The following is a 22,772-nucleotide window of genomic DNA, read 5'->3' as shown; positions in this document are numbered from 1 at the left end:
CCTGAGTGGGGGAAGAAATATGTCAACTATGGGAGGAGCTCTCTGATGAGAAAAGGTACAATCACATGACCTGATTTAATGTCTTTGATAAAATGCTCATCTGCCTTAATTTGTTCTGTAGTTTGACATTATAAGGAACAATCCACTGTCTCAGTTTCCAGTCTGTCCTGTTTCTCCTCCGTCACTCTCTAACGTATTTATCAACACTCTAATTCTGTTTCTTTCCTGTCTTTTTAAACTTTCTTTTAACTGATTTTCTAACCTTTCTCTCACTTCGGCTTCACATCTCTTCATCCGTCTTTCTTCTTTTCTTAATTCTACTTGCCATTTAAATGTGTTGACATGAGTCCATACAGAAACTCTGATCCGTCTTTGTCTTCTGTCCTCAGAGCTTCCATCAGTGTCTCTCCTCCAGAAGACTTCCTCCTCTCAGGTCACCTGCCTCGCTACAGGTTTCTACCCCCACAGAGCCGACTTGTTCTGGAGGAAAGATGGAGAGGAGCTTCATGAGGACGTGGACAAAGGAGAGATCCTCCCCAACCATGATGGAACCTTCCAGATGAGTGTTGACCTGAACATCTCATCAGTCGCTCCTGAAGACTGGGAGAAGTACGACTGTGTGTTTCAGCTGTCTGGTGTCAAAGACGACCTCGTCACAAAACTGGGCAAAAGAAGAATCTTTCCCAATGAAGGTAAGACTCAAATCTGATGAAATGAAGCTTTCACTACACTTGCAAGATGCTAGAGCCCATATCCTGATCATGAGAGTTCATTCATTAATCATGCACTCATGTATTCAGTTTTCTTTTAATGGAAGAATCCATAAAAAAGACACTAAAAGTGACTTCCACTGTAGTAAGGTTGAGTAGAAATATGGTTCTCTTGCCACTTCCTCAATGGTCTCTTCACATTAGCGTTATATTTACCACCACAGATCTCTGTACTTTAGTGTTTTCATTCAGTCATCCATACTTACCACCAGCATCATCTTCATTCATGATGTAGGAGTCTGACTCTCTTCATTCCTTTGTGTTGCTGCTTCACAGGTGCTTTAAAGCTCATGTTGTTCTTTCTGTTGTCCTTGTTGGGATGAATTTATCTTCAGAAGGTGAATGTGGGTGTTTTTGTGTCTTCATGTTTGCTTGCTGCTGACAGGTGATTCTGATCTGTGAACAACTTAGATTTGATGCTGATATTTTACCTTTACCTGTTGTTGTTGGGGGGGAGTCAGAGAACCCAGATGCAGACACAGAAGTGGGGAGACAGGAGGAATATTGGGAAGGGCTTCATCTAAACTAAACAAGAGTCACAACACAAAAAGGGAAACTGGATTGAGAGGGAAACCACAATCAAATGTCTACAAAAAGTTCACAATAAACAAAAGGGCGGAATTCTACAAAACTAACACAGAACCAACTAAACTAACCAGAAGGGGAACTGACATGATTGAGGAGGCAGGCTGGAGGAAAAACAGAGTCCAAATATGATTGAAGCAGACATGAAGCAAGAACAAGAAGTGGGAGAAATCCAGGCGACAAACAGAGTCCAAGTGGGGAAATGCAGAAGCAGAGTCCATTTAGGGAACAGAGTCTCCATGGAGATGTGAGTCTTTATGATCCAGCAAGGAGTGACTGAATGAACTGAGCTTTATATTGCAGGAGATGAATGGAATGAACTGATTACTGCAGCTGATAATCATTACAGTAATCAGCTGGTAGCAGAATGCAGGCAGGAGAAACAGGGAAGAAAAATAGAGAAAGAAAAAATAAGAAAAATCCACTACAAGCTTCACTACTGCTTTTGTGATAAAACAAACTCTGAATATTCACTAAACACATTTACAATCTGTGTGGTTCATCATCTTGTTGAACTGCTCAAATGACAGAAGTTGTGTTGAACAGAATGTGACCATGAAGGGGTTCAGCAGTGAGATAAACAGGGTGGATGTCTGCTTCTGCTTCCAGGTTCTTCAGGGTTCCCTGTTGCTGCTGTTGGTGTTATTGGAGGACTGTTGGTCCTGACAGCCTGCATTGCTGCAGTTCTCATCTGTAGAAGAAAATAGAACGGTGAGGAACAACACATGCATTTAGTCGTCTTTAAGACCATTTTAGCTCCAACATGCATCAACATTTCCAGTTTTCTGATGTCACTGCTGTTAAATCTTGATATATTTCATGTTTACAAAATCTAAATATTCGATATTTATTTGACAATTGAAATATTTTATACTAGAGCTTCACATAGATGCTTTTATTGCTGTCATTTCATATATTCTGAATGAATAACACCTCTGTGATGCTGTCTTCTGTATTTCAGGCTTCAGTCGTACGAGCAGTAAGTATTTTACAAATTTCAAGTTTATTTTCTACTTTTATGAGGATTTTTTAACATCAGTTCTAACGACTTGATCACTAAATCACTAAAGTCAAGTTTTGTCTCACAACATAATTGTCTTTCTCAGACTGAATTTAGTTTTTTAGCTTCTGACAGTCCGTCTTCATCAGCTGAAGATCCAGACTCTAAGAAGGTGAGTAGATTATCACATAAACACAACTCACCAAGCAGCAAACTGAACACACACACACACACATATATACACACACACACGTCCTTTATATATACTTTCAGAAGCATATAGACGTGTCGTCGTCCTGTGATGCTTTATACTGAAAAGATTTGTCTCTTGATTGATTTCTCACTGTGTGATTCAGTGGAACTACAGAAGAATGATCTGGAAGTGTGGTATAAAGTGAAAGGTGACATACTGCAATGTATGAAAAATAACGGCTTCATTATTTCTCCCTGTTTGTTCAACTGTCTGAGCAGAAGACCAGCGAGAACGGAGGATGATGATAAAAATCTAACTATGAAACTATCATCAACAGATCTCAGCCTGAGGTTTTCATCTGCAAAGCCAGGCGAAGTTCAAAGGCTCTCTGAAAGATATTGCTGATCATTGTGCCTCAGATAATCATTTTTTCCAGTTTACCAGCATCCATGATTCATTTCTGTCTACATGCTGCCATTAAATGCAGTTTGTGTTTTTTCTCTTGGTAAATGTTCCATCAGAAGTTTGGTTGTGGAGGTGAATCTTCCTCTGAGTGAATGAATGAATGACATGTTGGAGGTGATGCTGCTGTCCAGATGTGTCAGCAGATGTTTTGTGTAGAGGAATCACTGCAGCAGCTTTCTGAGCTCAAAGAAACAGAGAGAAAAACAGCTGCTCTTCTTGTTAATGTAGCTACACAGAGCCTTGTGTTTGAATTAATGGACACTGATTATCTTATTGTCAGTCGAGTTCAAATGATTCAAATGGAGCAGATTTTGGTTGAACACAGTTCATGCAGGATTTCTGTCTCTGACATGTCGGTCAGATTCAGATTTTAATGGTCTGTAAATGGTTTCTACTCTGTGCAGCTGTTTTAGTGGGTTTGTAAATTAAAGTTTTCTTTGTTCCTCACTTATTTATCTACATGCTAAATTGAAGAACACAATTTTGTCATTTAGCAGGTTTTCTCAATTAGAAATGTTTTTTTCAGACTGATTTTTTTCTTTATTTGGAATTTTTCTCAAAGCTTCGTTTACTGGCTCATATTTGCCATTTTTCTGTGGAATCTGTGTGTGGTGTCCGGATTATTGGGGCCATTATTGTACAAAATGTGACGTTCCTAGTTTTTAATGTAACATGTACAGATTAAAACTTGATACTTGAAGTGATTCTGAAAACCCAGCTAAGTGTTTCGTGTGTTTGTTGTTCCAAATGTAAATGTAAAAGATTTTTATTTATTTTACTTTCTAGGGGGATAAATGTATAAACATCCAATCCAGCTTTATTTATATAGTATTTTCAACAACCACCGATTGAACCAAAGTGCTGAACATCCAGAAAAAGGCAAATAAAATCAAGAATACACAATAGAAACACTAAAAACAAATAAAATTAGTGTCTCATGCTGGATGGAAAGCCAGGGAATAAAAGTGTGTTTTAAGATGGGTCTTAAAAATGGACAGTGAAGGGGTCTGTCTAAGGTGCAAAGGCAATTTGTTCCATAAAATTGGGGCAACCATAGAGAAGACTCTGTCCCTCTGAGCTTCTACTTAGATTTAGGTGTATATAGGAGCAGCTGATCAGCTGATCCGAGAGACCAGGCAGGAGTGTAACGGTGAAGCAGCTCAGAGACGTACGGCAGGATAAGAGCATTTAAAGAGTTAAAAACTAATGAATTTTAAATGGACTCCAGAGGAGAGAAGCCAGAAGAGGTGTGATGTATTCTTTTCTCCAGTTAGAAGGCCTGCAGCAGCATTCTGAACTAGCTGGAGACATGAGAGAGACGACTGACTGACTCCAACATAAAGAGCATCACAATAGTCCAGCTGAGATGAAATAAAGGCATGAACTACTGTCTGAAGGTGCTGCCTAGAGAGGAAACATTTCACCTTTGCCAACCGCCTTACGTGAAAAAAGCTGGACGTCACGACTGACCGAATTTGACTGTCCAGTTTAAAATCCCTGTCCAATATAAAACCCAGAGTTGCAACTGTGGGCTTCACATACGTTGCCAAAGGGCCAAAGTCACCACAGAAGGACTCACAGGATCCACTGGGACCAAACACCATCACTTCTGTTTTCTTTTCACTGACAGTTCTAGTCTCTGTTTGGTCCCAATAAAGAATCATTTTTAGACCATCATTACATGGTAGCAAACAGAAATATGAGCTGTACTAACTAATAATGTCAAACATAGGTGGTAAAGTTTTAGAAAACACTGCTGGCTGCTCTTTGCCTCCAGATAAAGTGTCGTCTGATTGATTGTAAAAAAGCAAAGAGAATCTAATGAGGTAAAAATCAAAGCTTGTTTCAACTAAAGTCTCTCCATCACACACTACTGATGACCAGAATGAACTCCATGTTTTCATCTGATCATGAGGAGAAAAGGCTTTTTAATGACAACATCCAACAGTTCCTCCCTGATGATCACATGACCTCCTGACTGCTTCACCACATTTCAAACTGCTTGTGCTTCTCAAAGGGTCTTCTGTCCACGATGTCGTTGCTGAAGAGTCTGAAAAACACCAAAGCAGAGAGCAGACGTCATCATTCAGGAAGAACAGCATCAGTTCAGCTCATCTATCCACTGGTTTCTCTGTGAGCCTCAGATGAATGTTTGCTCACCTCACAGTGTGGATGGAGGAGTGGATGGAGATCAGCTGGAGGAGCACATCTGTGGAAGCATCTGTGATCTTATTGTGGCTCAGACTGCAACACAAACACACAACTCATTTATCCCTCCATCTGATAACATGTTGACAGAAGGTCAGAGAAGCTCATCAGTCAATCAAAATGTTCAAACATAAAAGCAGAGTCAGTTTTTCTGGGACAACTTCCTGTAAACAACCTCATTTTCCTCTACAATAAGTTTGTTTCCATCATCTTCTCTAAATCCATCATCAGCTGCCAGTGAAGGTGTGTTTGGGTTCATCTAGAACTCTGTGAATCTGGAATATTCTTTAAAGTCCTGGATCTGAAGCCTCTGAACCTTAAACCTGATGCTGAGATTAACGGAAGTGACATCTTTAAAAAACTAAATGACTCCATTTATTAGAGCCACAAACTGTAAAAAACAAAAAGAAGCTTCAGATGTTCAACTCTGTGCCTCGTGGTGTGTAGTTCTGTCCAGAAATGAACCAAATCTAGACTTAAAATCACACAATTCATCACAATCATTTTATTCTATGTGTCTAATTAGAAGATTCACTAAAAATAAACTGTTTGCACCAGATTCTGTAAAAAAAATAAAAATTCTGGTCTCCTCAGTGCAACAGAGAAACTTCGACTGACTCAGCTGAGACCATCAGTCAGGAGAGAAAAATTCAGGGTTTTCAGGTGAACTGCAGGCAGTGTTTCCACAGAGAGACTGAGAGGAAAATCAAAGCTTCTGGATGAATCAAATAAATGCAGCATGGCTCAGAAACAGAGAACAGAGGAGCAGGTTGTTGGAGATCCATCCAGCATGGTGAAACATCTTTCTACAGCTGATGAACAGAGTAGAGAGGAAACGTCTGGAGAGGCTGGAAAAATGGAAAAAGTTCAACATCTACAGTGTGTGAAGCCTCCATTTAGTCCCAGAGTTGTTAACACCTACTGACACCTGGAAAAATATGGGACATGTTCCAAGTTTTGAAATATTTTATAAGAAAACCAAAGAATTTCTTTTTGCTTTTTCATGATGAATAAATGTGAAGTTTGTCCTCCTGACAGAAGATATTTCTGATTCTCTCTCCTTCTTCATGTTGTTCTTTTCCCACAGAACTGCAGGACTTTAGACTGCAGGGAAAAATGAAGCTCAGTGAGCAAAAATAAGACAAGAACAAAAAGCAGAAACTGCAGACAGGAAGTAAAAAGCAGAATTAAAGCCAGAGTTCTTCCAGCTCATGTGGCTGCAGCTCCCAGAGAAGGAAGTGGTCTGAGACTTACTCCAGGACCTGGACTTTGTGCAGATGTGTGATGAGGACCAGCAGCAGCTGGTCTCTGAGCTGACAGTGACTGAGGTCCAGCTCAGTCAGTCCTTCACAGGAGTCCAGCATCTGGACCAGACCTCCACAGACCCTCTGGTCCAGTGTGGTGTGACTGAGGTCCAGCTCTCCACCCAGAGCTCCACACAGGGATTCGGCCCGTCTCACTGTGTCCCTCTCAGAGTGGACAGGAATCAGGGACAGCAGCTGGAGGAGGACACTTTTACTGACTCTGAACAGGACAAACAGAGCAAAGATCAACCTGACAAATCACGTTGTAATTCTTATGTGTCATCTGATCGTATGAATATGATCATGTGAAATGTGAAAAAGGTCAAGTTTCCATCACTACAAGTTGGTTTTGACTAACAAATATAACTGGAAGACTGATGAATGTAGTATCTGATGTGTTGAATTCAATTCAATTCAGTTTTATTTATATAGCACCAATTACAGTCAAATTGTCTCGAGACGCTTTACAGAACCCATATGCCTGAACCCCAGAGCAGCCCTAAGGAGACAGTGGCAGGAAAACACCCTTTTAACAGGGAAAAAAACCTTGAGCAGAACCCGGCTCTAATGTGGGGGGACCCATCTGCTGCTGGCTGGACGGGTTGAGAGGAACAGAAGAGGTAGAAAGGTAGAGATAGAGGGATGGAGGTAGAGGTGGAGATAGAGGGATAGAGATAGAGATAGAGGGATAGAGATAGAGAGGTAGAGATAGAGGGATGGAGGTAGAGGTAGAGGGTTACAGCTAGAGGATTAGGGGTGGAGGATGTTGCTTATCATATGGAACCTGGGATGTTTGGCTCATCACAATGGAATGTGTTCTTCTGTTGGAGGAACCCTTATAAGGGTTCTTATGTCCAAGACATTGATGGATGGGGCTCTTTAGGAGCCATACAGTCTAGGGGGGTTGCTTGAAGAGGCTCCCTGCTTCTTTATATGGTATGTAACAGAGAACCATATGTTGTGACTCCCTACATGTCTAAAACCTATAAAAACTGATCGCTGGCCATTGTTCTGTGGGATTTCCGTATTGGCTGTAAAACTCTCCACAGGCAGACCATGGTGCCTGATCAGATACTGGTTTTTGGAATAAAATTATTGTATCATAAAAGTAACAGTGCCAGCGGACGTTTTCTTCAACATCAGCACATCCTCGATGTCTAAGAGAAACTATGACATGAACTGAGGTGTAATTTGTGAGAAAACTTCTCCATTTGGCCTAATTGTGTTTTTTGCTTCTGTGCTTGTAAAGTTCAAACGGAAAATCAGCCACTCACCGAGAGAATCCTTCTCTGCTTGATGACATAAAATAACATCCAGAACAGTGGATTTCTGCCCTCTGGTGGCCAAAGCACAAAACTAGATGTTTTACATGTACATGTTTATCAAAAGCAACACAACCTATTGATATGCAGCACTTCTGGTCAAGTTATTCAAAATACAATGGAAATTATTTCAGTTGTGGTTTTTCATGTATGAGATAAAACTGAATAAGTTGGTTGAAATGAATGAAAGACAAGAATCAATGAATACACTGAATAAATTATGCACTATAAATATATGAATAAACAAAGAAAAAGGCAAGAAAAAGAATAAATGCAAGAACAGTTTATGGACTGTTAGGATCTGATGTTTATTTCAGCAGGATTTTAGTGGAAAACAAGTTAAAATAAAGTCATGACAACAATCAACTCTATTAAGTGTGCAGACAAACTTTATTTAAAAGCATAAAGGCCTTTATTTTTATTTACAAGATGAGTCAGGATTATGTTTCATAACTATGATTGTAAAAAGTTTAGACTGAATCATTACCAAAGATGAGGTCATGATAAACTAAAAGATAACAGTGGAACATCCCCAGAAACAGATGAAGGACTGAAAACCTGGAACTGAGGCTCCAAGTGGGCAGATATCAGTCAGAGGGTAAAAATGTGGATTTTCAGCTCAGAATCAGAGTCTGTGTTCATGAACCAGCCTCTGTTTGCTGCATGGAGCTGAAATGACAGTAAATCTCAGACTTCATCTGACTCTGACTGACTTCCAGTCTGACTTTGGTGTTTTGTTCTTTACTAAGTCTGAGGATAGAAAATACTTGGAGTTCACCAGGAGACTGAATGTTGATGAAGACGAAGATTTTCTGGCTCATTTGAAGAATGGACCAGGAGGAATCTCAGTGGAAGAACTGAGTCAATAAATCAAACTGGACAAAATCTGTCCAAGAGGAAGCAGATGTTTGACAGCAGCAGCTGGTAGAAAACCTGTTTTATCGGTAAAGAGCTGCAGGACCTGATGATGGAAACAACTAAAGTCTGACAAAACTGAACAACAAGATCTTCATGTGTGGAACAAAGCAGAGTTCTGGGAGTCTGATGGACTGATGAGACTAAAGTGGACTGTTTGGGCAGAACATCTGGAGGCAGAAGGACCAGAAGAACAGCATCAACAGTCCTGTTGGTGGCTTTGAAGCTGCTAAACTGGAGCATGTGAGCAGCAGCATCTGAAATATGATCCTGCGGTCCTGGGGTGTGGTGGGGTGGGTGGGGTCTCGGTGATGCTGCGGGGTGGGCGCCCTGCATCCTGGACGTGCCGGCTCCGGGGTGGGCGTGGGGGCTCATGGCCCTTGCTTCCTGGTGGTGCGGCCTGGTCCTCCCTCCGGGGCAGGGTGCTGCATGCGGCTGGCCCGTGGTGGGGCTGTGGCGCCTACCAGGGCGCTGCTCCAGCGCTGTGACTTCTGGGGGTTTTGGTGCTGGCTGGGCCGGTCGGGTTCGTGTGGACCCACCTTGGCCTCTTGCCTCTGGGCTCTGGGGGCCCTCTGCATCAGTACCAGTGGTCTTACTACCTGTCTCCCCCGCTGCTCTCTCCTCATGGGCCGGATCCACACCAGACTGCCTCTTACTGTGCACTTCACATACTTCACACATCACTGTATATAGTTACTCTTAGGCACATATAGGGACACAACAGTTAGGGCCCTGAGAGCAGGTGGGGGCAGGAACGATGGGCTCTGTGGTGGGGCGGATGGCAGGGCTCTACGGCCTTGTCTCTTCCCCATCACCCTCTTGCTTGCCTCCCCTGCTCTCTAATTTCTTTTTAATGCACCACACACACTCACACCTTGGGGGTAGGTCTGGGACGGCTCGGGGAACTTGGGTCAGGGTAGGCTGCAGAGTAGCCATCCTCTGTGGTCCTCTGGCCCGCCCCCTGGACGCCTCACCCAGCCTCCCCACTTTTAATGCACCACATGACACTCAGGGTTACACTACCACGGTGCAGGGATAATGTCTCCAGTCTGGGATCGGGAGACATATTAATAGGGAGTAATGGGGGGATTTCACCAATATGGCCTCACTGGTGGGACCCGGCCCCCTTATGGCTATGGGGTGGCAGGGGTGGACCATCATCCGTGTTGCTGTGGCTGGGGGGTCCCCGGGACCTGGGGGCTGTGGTCGGGGGGGGTTCTCCTGCGTGCCCGACGGGTCCAGGCTGGTGCGATGGCTCTTGGTGGGCTGCGGGGGCTGGATTGGCCGTCCTGGTGGGCGCTGTGGCTGTACTGTGGGCTGGTGGCATGTGGTGGCTCTGTCCCGGTGGGTTGTCAGGGCGCATTGCGGGGAGTGGGGGCCCTGGGTGTACTGCGCTCACCTGGGGCCTGGTGCGGGGGGTATGTGGGGTGCCTCCCTGTCGGCATCGCCGGGCCTCACCACACTGTCCATTTTTACCCTCTGGACTCGCATCGGGTCCCGGCTCCGATTTCCTCTGGCCGGCTCCCGGTGGCAGCCTGCCTTGTGATGGGCTGGTTGCCGCCCCTTCGGCGGGCCGCTCGGCCCCTGTGTCTGGCTTCCTGGCTGTGTGGGGCCGTTGGCCCCCTCGGGGGAGGGAGGGGGGATGGGGGTGGGCGGGTCGGGTGGTGGGGTGGGGGGTTTGGTGGGGGCTGGGGTGGGCGGGGTTGGGGTTTGGGTGGCGGGTGGGTCCTCGTGCCCCGGGCTGCCTGGGTCGGTCTTGGCGCGCTGGGGGTGTCGGTAGCTGCTCCCTCTTGTTCTCCGGGTCCGCGTCGTTCACGGTGGCCCCGGTGGCTCTCTGGGGGTGCCGCCCTGTGGCTCCTACGGCCCGGGGGGAGGGGTGCCCTGTTGGCTTGGCCCTGCCTTGCCGTGATTGCTGTTCTGGGCTTCGGGGTTCTTCACACTTGCATGTTTGACCAGGTCTCGCCAGCTACTGCCGAGTCCCATTTCAGCGAATGAAGGGACCCACCAGAATGTGATGAGAATCTCTCCAGAGTCTCCACCCTAAACTCATTCTCTCCTTCACTAGTATCCTCTTCTGGCCTGTTCTATTCCATTCTATTCTATACTGTCAAGACATCCACAATTATGGTGCTCAGTACTACTTATTTATTTATTTAGTGAATCTCTTTTTCTTTTGTGTTGGTTTTCTTTTTTTAGCTAATTTTTTTTTCTTTCTTTTTGTTTTATTGATGGGCAGTTAGTTGTTGGGAATAACACACCACCTTACAATCTTTAATTGCAATAGCACCACCTGTTAATTTCTATCCCTGTTCGTCCTGTTCGTCCTGTTCGTCCTGTCCAGTCTTTGTTTCCCCCACACATCACTGAGGTGTAGCACTGCCCTCCCTGGCTCATCATAGGGAATTCTAATAAAGAATATCTGCTTAGCTTTCAGGGAGGGCTGGTGATGGTCACACACATGCACTAAATATTAAAATATTTGGCTGCAAGACTAAAATATGCATCAGTCTCATACAATGTTGACACCTCTTTTGTGGAGTTAAACAATGAGAATAAATGCAGACAAAAAAAAATGAAATATGATCCTGCAGTGACAGAAACATCCTGAAACTTACTGCACACTCTGCAACCTGACATCAACCTCCAACGTTTCATGTCAACATTAACTGCAGTTCTCCATCATTCACAGTGTGGAGCTGCAACACTAAACTACACAGTGATAACAACACACTTTACACTGGTTCCCAGTCCACCTCCCAGTAACATGGTCCAGTCAGAGTCTCTACACACCAGCTGCTGCTGCTGCTTCAACCTCTGGATCATCAGGACACACTTCATCCTCTCAGCACAAACACCGTCCTGATCAGCATCACCTCCAGCTGCAGAGAGAAGAAGAAAGAACAGAGGAGATCAATGAGTTTGATCAGCTGATCATCAGGATCAAGAGCAGCAGGACTTCAGTCTCACTGATCTCAGAACTGTGACAAACATCAGACTGATCAGCTGATCACTGTTGAAAAGAGACAACAAACAATAACTGTCAGCTGGAATCAGCTTTATTTCCTCAACACATCAACACAACAACAACAGTCGAGCTTCACATCCACTCAAACACACCATGACAACAAGCTTCTGGCTCCTCTGATTGGCTGACTGCTGTCTCTGTGTTTCTGTCACTGTTCTGCTCTCAGAGCTTCACTGAGAAGCTGCAGGTTTACAGGAGACTCTGGATCTTTGCTTTGATACTGACTGAGTTTAGTAGAAAACTGCTGAAAGCAGCAGAGACTGATGGAACCTTCTACTGACCTCAGAGTCTTCAGGCTGCAGTCTGGATTCTCCACAAGATCTAACAGATGTTTCACTGATGAATCCTGCAGCATGTTGAAGCTCAGGTCCAGATGTTCCAGATGGGAGGGGTTGGACTTCAGAGCTGAGACCAGAGAATCACAGCTGATCTCTGACAACCTGCAGCGCCTCAATCTGAATAAAGAATAAAAGATGTGAGTTGAGGAGACAAAGTTCCTGCTTGAAATCATTCAGAGTTTCATCATGAGTTCAGAGCTGAAGAAGCTTCAGAACGTCCAAGTTTAGAAAATGGAAACTCCAAACAGCTGAAGCCAACAGGATGCAGCTTCAAACAGTCCAACAGAAGCAGTGAAGAAGAGCTTCATTAATATTAATGACAACATGCTGCTGCTTCAATAAAGACGGAGTGACTTCAGCTCTGAAACTCTGCAGCTCCACCACTGGCTCCATCCACACAAACTCATGCTGAGCAACAAACACCAGGAAAAACACTCGGACATTTATTTCACTTTCTGCTCAGAGTCACACAAACACACAAGAAGGAAACGTGGACAAAATGAGGCTCCAGACTCTAAAATATCTTCATGTTCTGGAACCATGGAGACGTTTCAATCAGGACTCTACATTCAGATGATTTCATTATTGATCCATCTGTCATTGATAGTGGAAAGTGTCCATCACAGTTTTCAGAGGACCAGGTGACGTCTTCAAACTCTTTTCTCAAACACAAACATTTTCACTTTCAAATGACACAAAGCAGAGAAAAGAAGAAAATCAGCAGAAACTGAAGCAGAAAATGTTCCCATTGTTCCTGATAAATGACTTCAACTGTTCATCAGTTGAAGAAAAGCAACCCCCCAAAGAAATTAGGGGGGTTGCTTTGTTGGAAGCAACCCCCCTAATTTCTTTCATTTGCATCAACCCCAACTGTCAGGCAGGGGAGGGGGATTGCTGTTATATACAAGAAGAATTTGAAATGTACTGCCACCTCACACAACAGTTTTACGTCCTTTGAATATCTTGATTTTATCATTGATTTAAAGGTCCCATCTTTGATTTAATTATCTACAGACCACCTAAGACAAACAGTATTTTTATTCATGAATTCTCTGAGCTTTTATCTTTTTATATGTCCAAGTCTGAGAAAATTCTTGTCTTAGGTGATTTTAACATACATGTCTGCTGCCCTCCTCAAACGTTTCCTTTTTAGATACAATGAACTCTTTTAATCTCGTCAAGCAGTTGAAATGCCCACACACTCTAAGGACCAACTCTAGACCTGGTGTTGTACAGCCGTCTCAGTCCCTACAATCTTGTGACCAAGGATATCTGTGTGTCCCATCAAAAACTCATTTTATTCACTATAGTTTTATCAACTTTACCGGCCGTCAGAATGCTCCAATCCACCACCGTGTTTTTAACCCCACGTCCTCTGTCAAGTTCTCCCAGCTTTTCATCTCTGCTTCTTATCCAAATTTTAACACAGACGAGTTGCTCTCCCTTTTCAACGACAATTGTCAATCCATTTTAGGTTGCGTTGCCACTTTTAAACTCAAACACTGCAGTAGCACATTACAGTCCTGGCTTAATGAAACCACACAAGAGTTTAAAAGAGACGCAGAAAGAAGGAAAGGAAATGGAAGAAGTCTGGTTTACATGTGTTTTCTGAAATTTGGAAAGATGCTCTGAAAAAGTATCAAACTGCAGTTAAAGAAGTAAGAACAGCCTTTTTTCTAAGTTGATTTTAGCAAACCATTCTAACTCCTGATTTTTATTCAAAACAATAAATTCTCTTATTGCCTCCTTCTCCTGTCATTTTATCCATCCCTCTCAAGAAACCTGTGAAACATTTTCACAGTGTTTTACTGACAAAGTTAATGACATCAGGCAATCAATTACCCCATCCGATGTCCTTTGATCTTCTACTCACCACATTTTTTCATATTTCTACAATTTTAGAACATTTTCTTTATCCCACATAATGGATGTCATAAATAAGATGAAACCAACCTCGTGCAGTCTGGACAGCATTCCCACAACATTTCTTCAAGAGGTTATTGACACTGTTGGGCCCAGCATTTGATGGATTATTAACAGTTCCCTTTTAACTGCTCCTTTCCCCTCTGCTTTTAAACATGCTGTGGTCCAACTCTGTCTAAAGAAACCCAACCTTGACCCCTCTGTTCTTAACAGTTTTAGATCGATCTCCAAACTTCCGTTTCTGTCCAAAGTTTTAGAAAAAGTAGTTTCCACCCACATTTGATCATTTATGTGTCATAATGACATCTTTGAAAGATTTCAGTCAGGTTTTAGAGCTCTTCACAGCACAGAAACTGCCCTCCTCAAGGTTACATATGACCTACTTCTAGCTGCTGACAAAGGAGAGAGCACAGTTTTAATTCTTTTAGACTAAAGTGCAGCCTTTGACACAGTAGATCACTATTTTAATGGACCGTCTTAGATCCTGGGTTGGTGTCAGAGATTCTGCACTTGACTGGTTTTATTCTTCTCTTTTAAACAGAACCATTTGGGTCACCATAGGTAACCACTCCTCCTCCTCAGCTCCTACTACTTGTGGTGTATCGCAAGGTTCAATTTTTGGCCCAGTTTTATTCTCTATTTATAAGCTCAGTCAAACTGCGTCACCATGTTTCTTTTCATTGCTATGCAGACGACACACAGATATACCTCCTGCTGAAACCTGCTGAAAGCCTAGCATCTGTTTTTAACTGTTCTAACGATATAAACTGGTGGACGGCACTGAACTTCTTACAATTAAACAACTCCAAATCTGAAATCATACTGTTCAACCCTCCAAATCCCCACAACAGCCTCACTGCCAACATCCTCGGTCCTCTATCCACTAATGTAAAGCCTGTTGCCAGAAATCTAGGCGTCCTGTTTGACTCTGACCTCAGTTTGACGCCTCACATCAACAAAGTCGTCCAATCCTGCTTCCTCCAGATAAGAACCATTGCCAAAATCAAACCAATCCTCCCTCAGTCAGACCTGGAAAAAACCATCCATGACCTCATTTTTTCCCGTCTTGATTCCTGCAACTCCCTTTTATTGGGCATTCCACAAAAATCCCTCTCCTGCCTCCAACTGGTCCAGAACCAGCAGCTCAGCTTCTTACTGGTTTTAACAGACAACATCACATCTCCTCTGTTCTAGCTTCCCTCCACTGGCTCCCTGTCTGTTTTAGAATGGATTTTAAGATTTTACTGATCACTTTTAAAGCTTGCCAGGGCCTTGTCCCTGGCTATATTTTAGACATGCTAAGCCCGAATGTTCCCTCATGCAGCCTTAGATTCTCAGGTGGGTCCCTCCTAGTCATTCCAAAGTCCAGGCTTTAATCCAATGGTGACCTGGCCTTCTCCATCAGGGCCCCTTGGCTTTGGAATGACCTGCCTGAGGAGATAAGGCTCGCACAATCAGGAAATTCTTTGAAATCACTTCTTAAAACTCACTTTGATAGACTCGCCTTCCACTAAAGTTCTCTTTTATTTCTCTTTATCACTATGTTCTACCTGTCAAAGCACTTTGTGAATGTTCTTCTGAAAGGTGCTATACAAATAATATTGTGATTATTATTATTAGTTTTAGAATCAACTGTCACAACTTTTGCAGTCAATCGAGGTTCAACCAGCAGATGTTGAATATTAGTTTCTGTCTCTCAGGATGAAAAACTGCTTCAATTACAGCTGAAACTATCAGTCCACTGTTTGATGAGTCCATGAACAAAACATCAGAAACATTTCCATCATGGTTTCACTCATTTATCCAGTAAAACATCAAACTGGTTCTACTTTGTTCACTGTCAACACTTTATCTTTTCTACCACATTAAACTGAATATTTGTGGTTTTAAAATGTTGCTGGAACAAAACCAGACATTTGAAGACGTCACCTTCAACTCTGACAAACTGGGATCAACATTTTTCAGTTTTTAACATTTGATGAACTAAACTACTGAAATAACTGACAGCTCCATCAATAATAAAAACAACTGTTAGTTGCTGCTGTCAGTTTGAATTGAAGAGAAACATGAGGTCAGATATGAGCTGAAGTTGTTCTGAAATGTGCAGCTCAACATTTCTCTGCCACAGTCAAAGGACGAAAGCAGAGAAGAAGAAAACAGACGTTACCATGAAGATCCTCAGTGAGGATCAGTAGAACATCAGCCTGATGGCTGCAGTTTAGAGTCACCACAACTTTACATCACATTCATCTCAGCACACAAAGAAAACATGATGTCTGACCTCAGATCCTTCAGGATGCAGTCTGGATTCTCCAGAAAACCACACAGATGTTTCACTGATGAATCCTGCAGCTTGTTCCTGCTCAGGTCCAGATGTTCCAGATGGGAGGGGTTGGACTTCAGAGCTGAGACCAGAGAATCACAGCTGATCTCTGACAAACTGCACCACTCCAATCTGAATAAAAATGAAAAGATGTAGATAATATCATTGATGATCCATCAGATGTGTTCAGGTTCTGAATGTGCAGATCAACATTACTTTGTCCTCATCAATCAGCTTTTCTCTAAAAGCAGCAGAGTGACTTTGTCCTTCTGTTATTGTGGATCATCATCATGTCAGCCTTCTACACACATCATCCACATGTCAACACAACATTCATCCACCTATTCATGTCCACACATCAATAACATGCTGCATCATCAACAGGATCAGGATCAATCAAAGAAAACTCAACTCAACACAAACCAAAGAAATATTTCTACTTCACGATCTAAACTTTGTCACTTCAAACTGATCTGAGTTCAGAAGATCTTCTGGATCCAGATGTGACTCTTCAGCACAAACTACAAACATTCATTTACTTTAACAACTAACACTGAACATTTTCTACACTTTCTGCTTCAAACACTCATCTCTTGTCACAACACACTAAAGAAAACAGAAAACATGAACCACAGCAGATTTATAGCTTCATGGATGGAAGTTCTGTTGAACATAAATGAGCTTCAGTTGTCATTAAACATATCAGATCTACAACAGTAACAGACAGACAGTGAACTGACCTCAGAGTCTTCAGGATGCAGCCTGGATTCTCCAGAAAACCACTCAGATGTTTCACTCCTGAATCCAGCAGCTCTTTGTTGCAGCTCAGGTCCAGATGTTCCAGATGGGAGGGGTTGGACTTCAGAGCTGAGACCAGAGAATCACAGCTGATCTCTGACAAACTGCAGTCCTTCAATCTGAATAAAGAATAAAAGATGTAGATAAAATCATTGATGATCCATCAGATGTGTTCAGGTTCTGAATGTGCAGCTCAACATTACTTTGTCCTCATCAATCAGCTTTTCTCTATCAGAAATGTAAAGAAATCATTTTTTCATTGCTTTTTCTTGGTGACTGACCTCTGACTCGTCTTCAGAGGTTCACTGCTCTGGTAAAGATTCATGGTGTGACCAGCTGCTTCTTCTTCTCCATCCAACCAATCGTCAGCAAAAATAAATAAATCCTTCTGGCTCGGTAAGTACTGTACAACCGCCTCGTAATCTGCAAACTGTTTTTTTCCTGTTACATTATTATTTTTAAATAGAGAATGGTAGCAGACCTATTTAAAAACATATTTAAAAAATCAAGCTAAAACTTGAGTGTCTCCTCAGGAGGAAGTGATTTTATACACAAACTTATTAAAAGACAGAAAAACTTTCCTTGTGAAATGACACAAGGAAAGTGTCAGTTTCCCTTATAAACCTTAACCCTTTAAAATCCTCACCAAGAAAAAGGCACTGAAAAAATTATTTCTTTACATTTCTTATCTCTTTGGGGTACTAATAACAACAATCAATTAATTGTTTTCATAACGAGACCCAGCGGTTTTTAAAATATTGACCTCTACTAAACGGTTGAGAAAAATTATTTGACCCTTTTAAATCTTTTTTTTTTTTACATTTCAAATGACACAGTTGTGTTTAGCAACTCCTTAGGCACCATAATATGTCAAAAGTATTACTTTACCTTTGAAAATCACAGCAAACAGTGGAGTGACATGTGAGGAGGGATTTTGCTCGTGTTAACTTCCTGTGAACAGACTAACTTGCTCTACAGGCCATTTCAAAACACAGTGACGTCTACTGGACTTTTTTTAGTATAATGTACCTCAACTGAGTGGTAGAGATGATTGAAACAGGGGGAATTAAGTCAAACATATTTTTCAATAAGATCTAGTGAGTGAAAATGTGCTCTAGCAAATGGTTGAGCAGAACGTTAAAGGGTTAAAAAGCATTCTCCAGACTCATGGAGGCCGTCATGAACGTGTGTGTGAACGTAGCAGAGCATTCAATGAGTGATGTGAGACTGACAGCAAACAATAAGGCTTTGAGAGGCCTATGTCTGCTCCACATGCAAAAAAGTCTGACTGTGACAGCGACAACATGGACTTCTCAGGCCATGTATGTTAACACATATATGCAGAGTTGTGTATATGCAGGGAAACAAACCTGATAACTAGAGCATCATTAGCAGAGTTGTTGCTATTCCTTGCAGGTTTTCTAAGCAGTAATGTCCAAAACACTACTATGTAACACAACACAGATGCTGTTAGAACAAGTCATACAGACACAGTAGCAGCAGCAGTAGCAGGATGGTGGGAACAAGTAAAGGGTGATGTTGAGCTGTGGATATTCCTCTATATTCCTTGTTGCTGTTTCTGGCAGGTTTTGTAAGTAGTAATGTCCAAAACACTACTATGTAACACAACACACAGCTATTCCATGCAGGTTGTGTATATCAGTGTACATGTGTAACACTGTAGTTTAGGAGTTGTGAGAGTTAAAATTCTCCTTCTGGTTTGTAGATCTCATGCTCTCTCTCTGCTACTGTGTGCTGATTTTATGTGCCCCCCCACCCTCCTCTTAAAGCCTCTTAAAGCCTGTTGGTCACAGTGGAGGAAGAGGATGAGGAGGATGAAGAAGAGGAGGAGGAGGAGGATGAAGAAGAAGAAGAGGAGGATGATGATGAGGAGGAGGAGGAGGAGGAGGAGGATGAAGAGGAGGAGGAGGAGGAGGAGGAGGATGAGGATGAAGAGGAGGAGGTGGAGGTGGGGGGGACCGTGGGAAAAAGTTAAGGGTGATGTCACCCCTAATTATGCTAATTTTATGCTGACCTCATTTCTTTTGTTCTCACAGAGAACAATAGATCCATCAACATTTTGACAGAAAGTATATAGATCCTCTCTAACACTGAAAATTCATGAACCAGAAACCATGATTTCAACTGAAGATATAAAGTGAGTGAACTGACCTGAGAGTCTCCAGTTTACAGTTTGGACTCTGCAGTCCATCAGAAAGATGCTTCACTCCTGAATCCTGCAGGTTCTGGTTGCAGCTCATGTTCAGTTCTATCAGATGGGAGGGGTTGGACTTCAGAGCTGAGGCCACGACTTCACAGTGACTCTCTGAGAGTCTACAGTTAGAAAGTCTGTAATGATACATAAATGACAAAACATGTCAACATGAAAGCAAACACTTTATATTTCCTTCATGTATTTATCCCAGAACATTTGGACACATCAGTGGTTCAGCTGATCTTCTCTGTATTTGACATGAAACTGAATTCTCATCAGCTTCTCTCACACCTGCACACTCTGAATCTGTAAAAATTCTTAAGATTAAATGAAAACAAAACTGAGATTGTCCTGTTCCGTTGCCCTGACCTGGTCCAGGTCCTTGGCAGCTCCCTTGGTCCACTAGCACCTTATATATAATCGCAGGCTAGGAATCTTGGGGTTATTATTGATGGGGCGTTTAAATTAGACAAACAGATCAGCTCAGTGGTCAAGGCTAGCTTCTTTCAGCTTCGGCTTCTAGCCAAAGTCAAACACTACCTAAAAAGGGCTGATCTAGAAAAAGTTATCCATGCTTTTATTACATCATGCTTGGACTACTGTAACTCCCTGTACGTCTGCATTGACCAATCAGAACTCAACCGTCTGCAGCTTGTTCAGAATGCAGCAGCTCGTCTCCTAACAGGGACAAAGAAACACCAGCACATAACGCCAGTGCTTTCCTCATTCGCTGGCTTCTGGTTAGGTTCAGGATTGATTTTAAGATTCTTTTTTTTGTTTTTCAGTCTCTGAATAAACTGGCCCAAGAATATTTGTCTGACCTTGTTAAGGTGCATCAACCCTCCAGAGCTCTGAGGTCAGCTGACCAGATAGTGAATAAAATCTGCTTTCAGAAGATCCTCATGTCATAATAACTTGAGTGTTTTCACTGAAAACTGTCTGAACCTCCAACATGTTGTGATAAAGTGATGCTGTGATAAAACCTGGACAAGAACATCTACAATTCTTCATGTGTTTCAGTAGATCTGCATGTTTCCTCCATCAGCCAAAGGAAGAAACACAAAAGAAAAAAACTGTCAGATGAACAAATATTAGAATGAAACAGAAAACAGTTATTAATTTAACTACTTTAAATACAATCAACTAAAATAAATCTACATTTTCACAGCATTAGAAACACCTCAAGAACATCTGAGACTAAACACAGATGACATGTGATGTTTGAAATAAACAAGAGGAACACTGAGAATAATGAGAATGTTCTGGTGAGAACATCTGAAGAACTGAACTACTGATCTACACTGACTGATCATGTTCATCACATCTGGACTCACCGAGCCTTTCTGCAGTTCCTCACAGCTGAAATCAGTCTCCACCGTCCCTCCCTTGTTGTTCTGTACTTCTTCAGGTCCAACTCATCCAGAACCTCCTCTGACATCTGCAGCATGTAGGCCAGAGCTGAGCAGTGGATCTCAGAGAGGTCCTTCTCTGATCTGTTCTCTGACTGCAGGAACTCTTGGATCTCCTGATGTACTGAGAGATCCTTCATCTCCATCAGACAGTGGAAGATGTTGATGCTTCTGTCTGGAGACATTTCATCACTCTTCATCTTCTTCAGGTTGTTGATGACTCTCTGGATCATTTCTGGACGGTTCTCTGTCCGACCCAGCAGACCTCCTAAGAGTCTCTGGATCATTTCTGGACGGTTCTCTGTCCGACCCAGCAGACCTCCTAAGAGTCTCTGGATCATTTTTGGATGGTTCTCTGTCCGACCCAGCAGACCTCCTAAGAGTCTCTGGTTGGACTCCAGACAGAGGCCATGAAGGAAGCGAACAAACAGGTCCAGGTGACCATTTTTACTCCTGAGGGATTTCTCCATGACTCTCTTCAGGAACACATCCAGAGTGTCGCTGTTCTCGTCTTTCCAGTCTTTTCCCAGGAAATCTTCCAGAACCTTCTGGTTCCTGTTGGTGTAACAGTGGAACATGTAGACTGCAGCCAGAAACTCCTGAACACTCAGATGGACGAAGCAGAACACCTTGTCCTGGTACAGTCCTCTCTCCTCTTTGAAGATCTGTGTGAACACTCCTGAGTACACTGAGGCTGCTTCCAGATCGATGCCACACTCTGTCAGGTCAGACTCATAGAAGATCAGGTTTCCTCTCTGCAGCTGCTCAAAAGCCAGTTTTCCCAGAGACTCAATCATCCTCCTGCTGTCTGGACTCCAGTGTGGATCTGTCTCAGCTCCTCCATCATACTTGACCTTCTTGACTTTGGCCTGAACCACCAGGTGGTGGATGAACATCTCAGTCAGGGTTCTGGGCAGATCTCCTCCCTCTCTGGTTCTCAGCAGCTCCTCCAGAACTGTAGCAGTGATCCAGCAGAACACTGGGATGTGGCACATGATGTGGAGGCTTCGTGACTTCTTCATGTGGGAGATGATGCTGCTGGCCTGCTCCTCATCTCTGGATCTCTTCCTGAAGTACTCCTCCTTCTGTGGGTCGGTGAACCCTCTGACCTCCGTCACCATGTCCACACAGTCAGGAGGGATCTGATTGGCTGCTGCAGGTCGTGTGGTTATCCAGAGGCGAGCAGAGGGAAGCAGCTTCCCCCTGATCAGGTTTGTCAGCAGCACATCCACTGAGGTGGACTCTGTAACATCAGTCAGGACCTCATTGTTGTGGAAGTCCAGAGGAAGGCGACACTCATCCAGACCGTCAAAGATCAACACAACCTGGAAGTCTTCAAAGCTGCAGATTCCTGCTGCTTTGGTTTCACTGAAGAAGTGATGAACAAGTTCCATCAAGCTGAACTTTCTCTCTTTCAGCACATTCAGCTCTCTGAAAGTCAATGGAAACATGAAGTGGATGTCCTGGTTGCTTTTGTCTTCAGCCCAGTCCAGAGTCAACTTCTGTGTTAACACTGTTTTCCCGATGCCAGCCACTCCCTTTGTCATCACTGTTCTGATTGGTCCATCTCTTCCAGGTGAGCCTTTCAGGATGTCTTCTGCTCTGATGGTTGTTTCTGCTCTGTCTGCTTTCCTGGATGCTGCTTCAATCTGTCTGACCTCATGTTCATCATTGACCTCTGCAGTCCCTCCCTCTGTGATGTACAGCTCTGTGTAGATCTCATTCAGGAGGGTCTGCTGTCCTGCTTTAGCGATGCCCTCAAACACTCTCTGGAACTTCTTCTTCAGACCACGTTTAAGTTCACGTCCACAAACTCCAGCAGCAAGTTCTGAATGAAAACACAAGAAAGGAAGAGTGAAGTAGAAGTAACCTGGATATTAAAGCACCAAAGAAGCAATAAAGTGAAGGTGACAGTTTGTCCCCCTAAAGACTAATTGTGTGAAGATATTCTGACTTTAGTAAATGTTCTGTTGATCAGC

At 43.0% G+C, this 22,772-nt stretch overlaps 1 protein-coding gene across 7 annotated transcripts in view; it reads right to left on the bottom strand.

The window, feature by feature from the left end:
- The window catches only part of LOC111565021 (NACHT, LRR and PYD domains-containing protein 12-like), a 263,219-nt gene that overhangs the window by 154,970 nt on the left and 85,477 nt on the right, over positions 1-22,772 (bottom strand). For 4 of the 7 annotated variants that reach the window (XM_055008265.1, XM_055008264.1, XM_055008269.1 and 1 more), the window contains 4 exons: positions 20,719-22,621; positions 19,342-19,518; positions 17,112-17,288; positions 16,330-16,503 (listed from right to left, as the gene is read on the bottom strand). In XM_055008265.1, the coding sequence (XP_054864240.1) occupies positions 16,330-16,503; positions 17,112-17,288; positions 19,342-19,518; positions 20,719-22,621 (2,431 nt within the window). The remainder of the gene's footprint in view (positions 1-16,329; positions 16,504-17,111; positions 17,289-19,341; positions 19,519-20,718; positions 22,622-22,772) is intronic. The other 3 variants (XM_055008266.1, XM_055008267.1, XM_055008268.1) reach the window with 1 other exon arrangement.

Source organism: Amphiprion ocellaris, chromosome 24, assembly GCF_022539595.1.
Source record: "Amphiprion ocellaris isolate individual 3 ecotype Okinawa chromosome 24, ASM2253959v1, whole genome shotgun sequence".
Lineage (NCBI taxonomy): Eukaryota > Metazoa > Chordata > Actinopteri > Pomacentridae > Amphiprion > Amphiprion ocellaris.
Note: the sequence above shows the minus strand (reverse complement) of the source record. Positions and strands in the feature narration are given on the sequence as shown.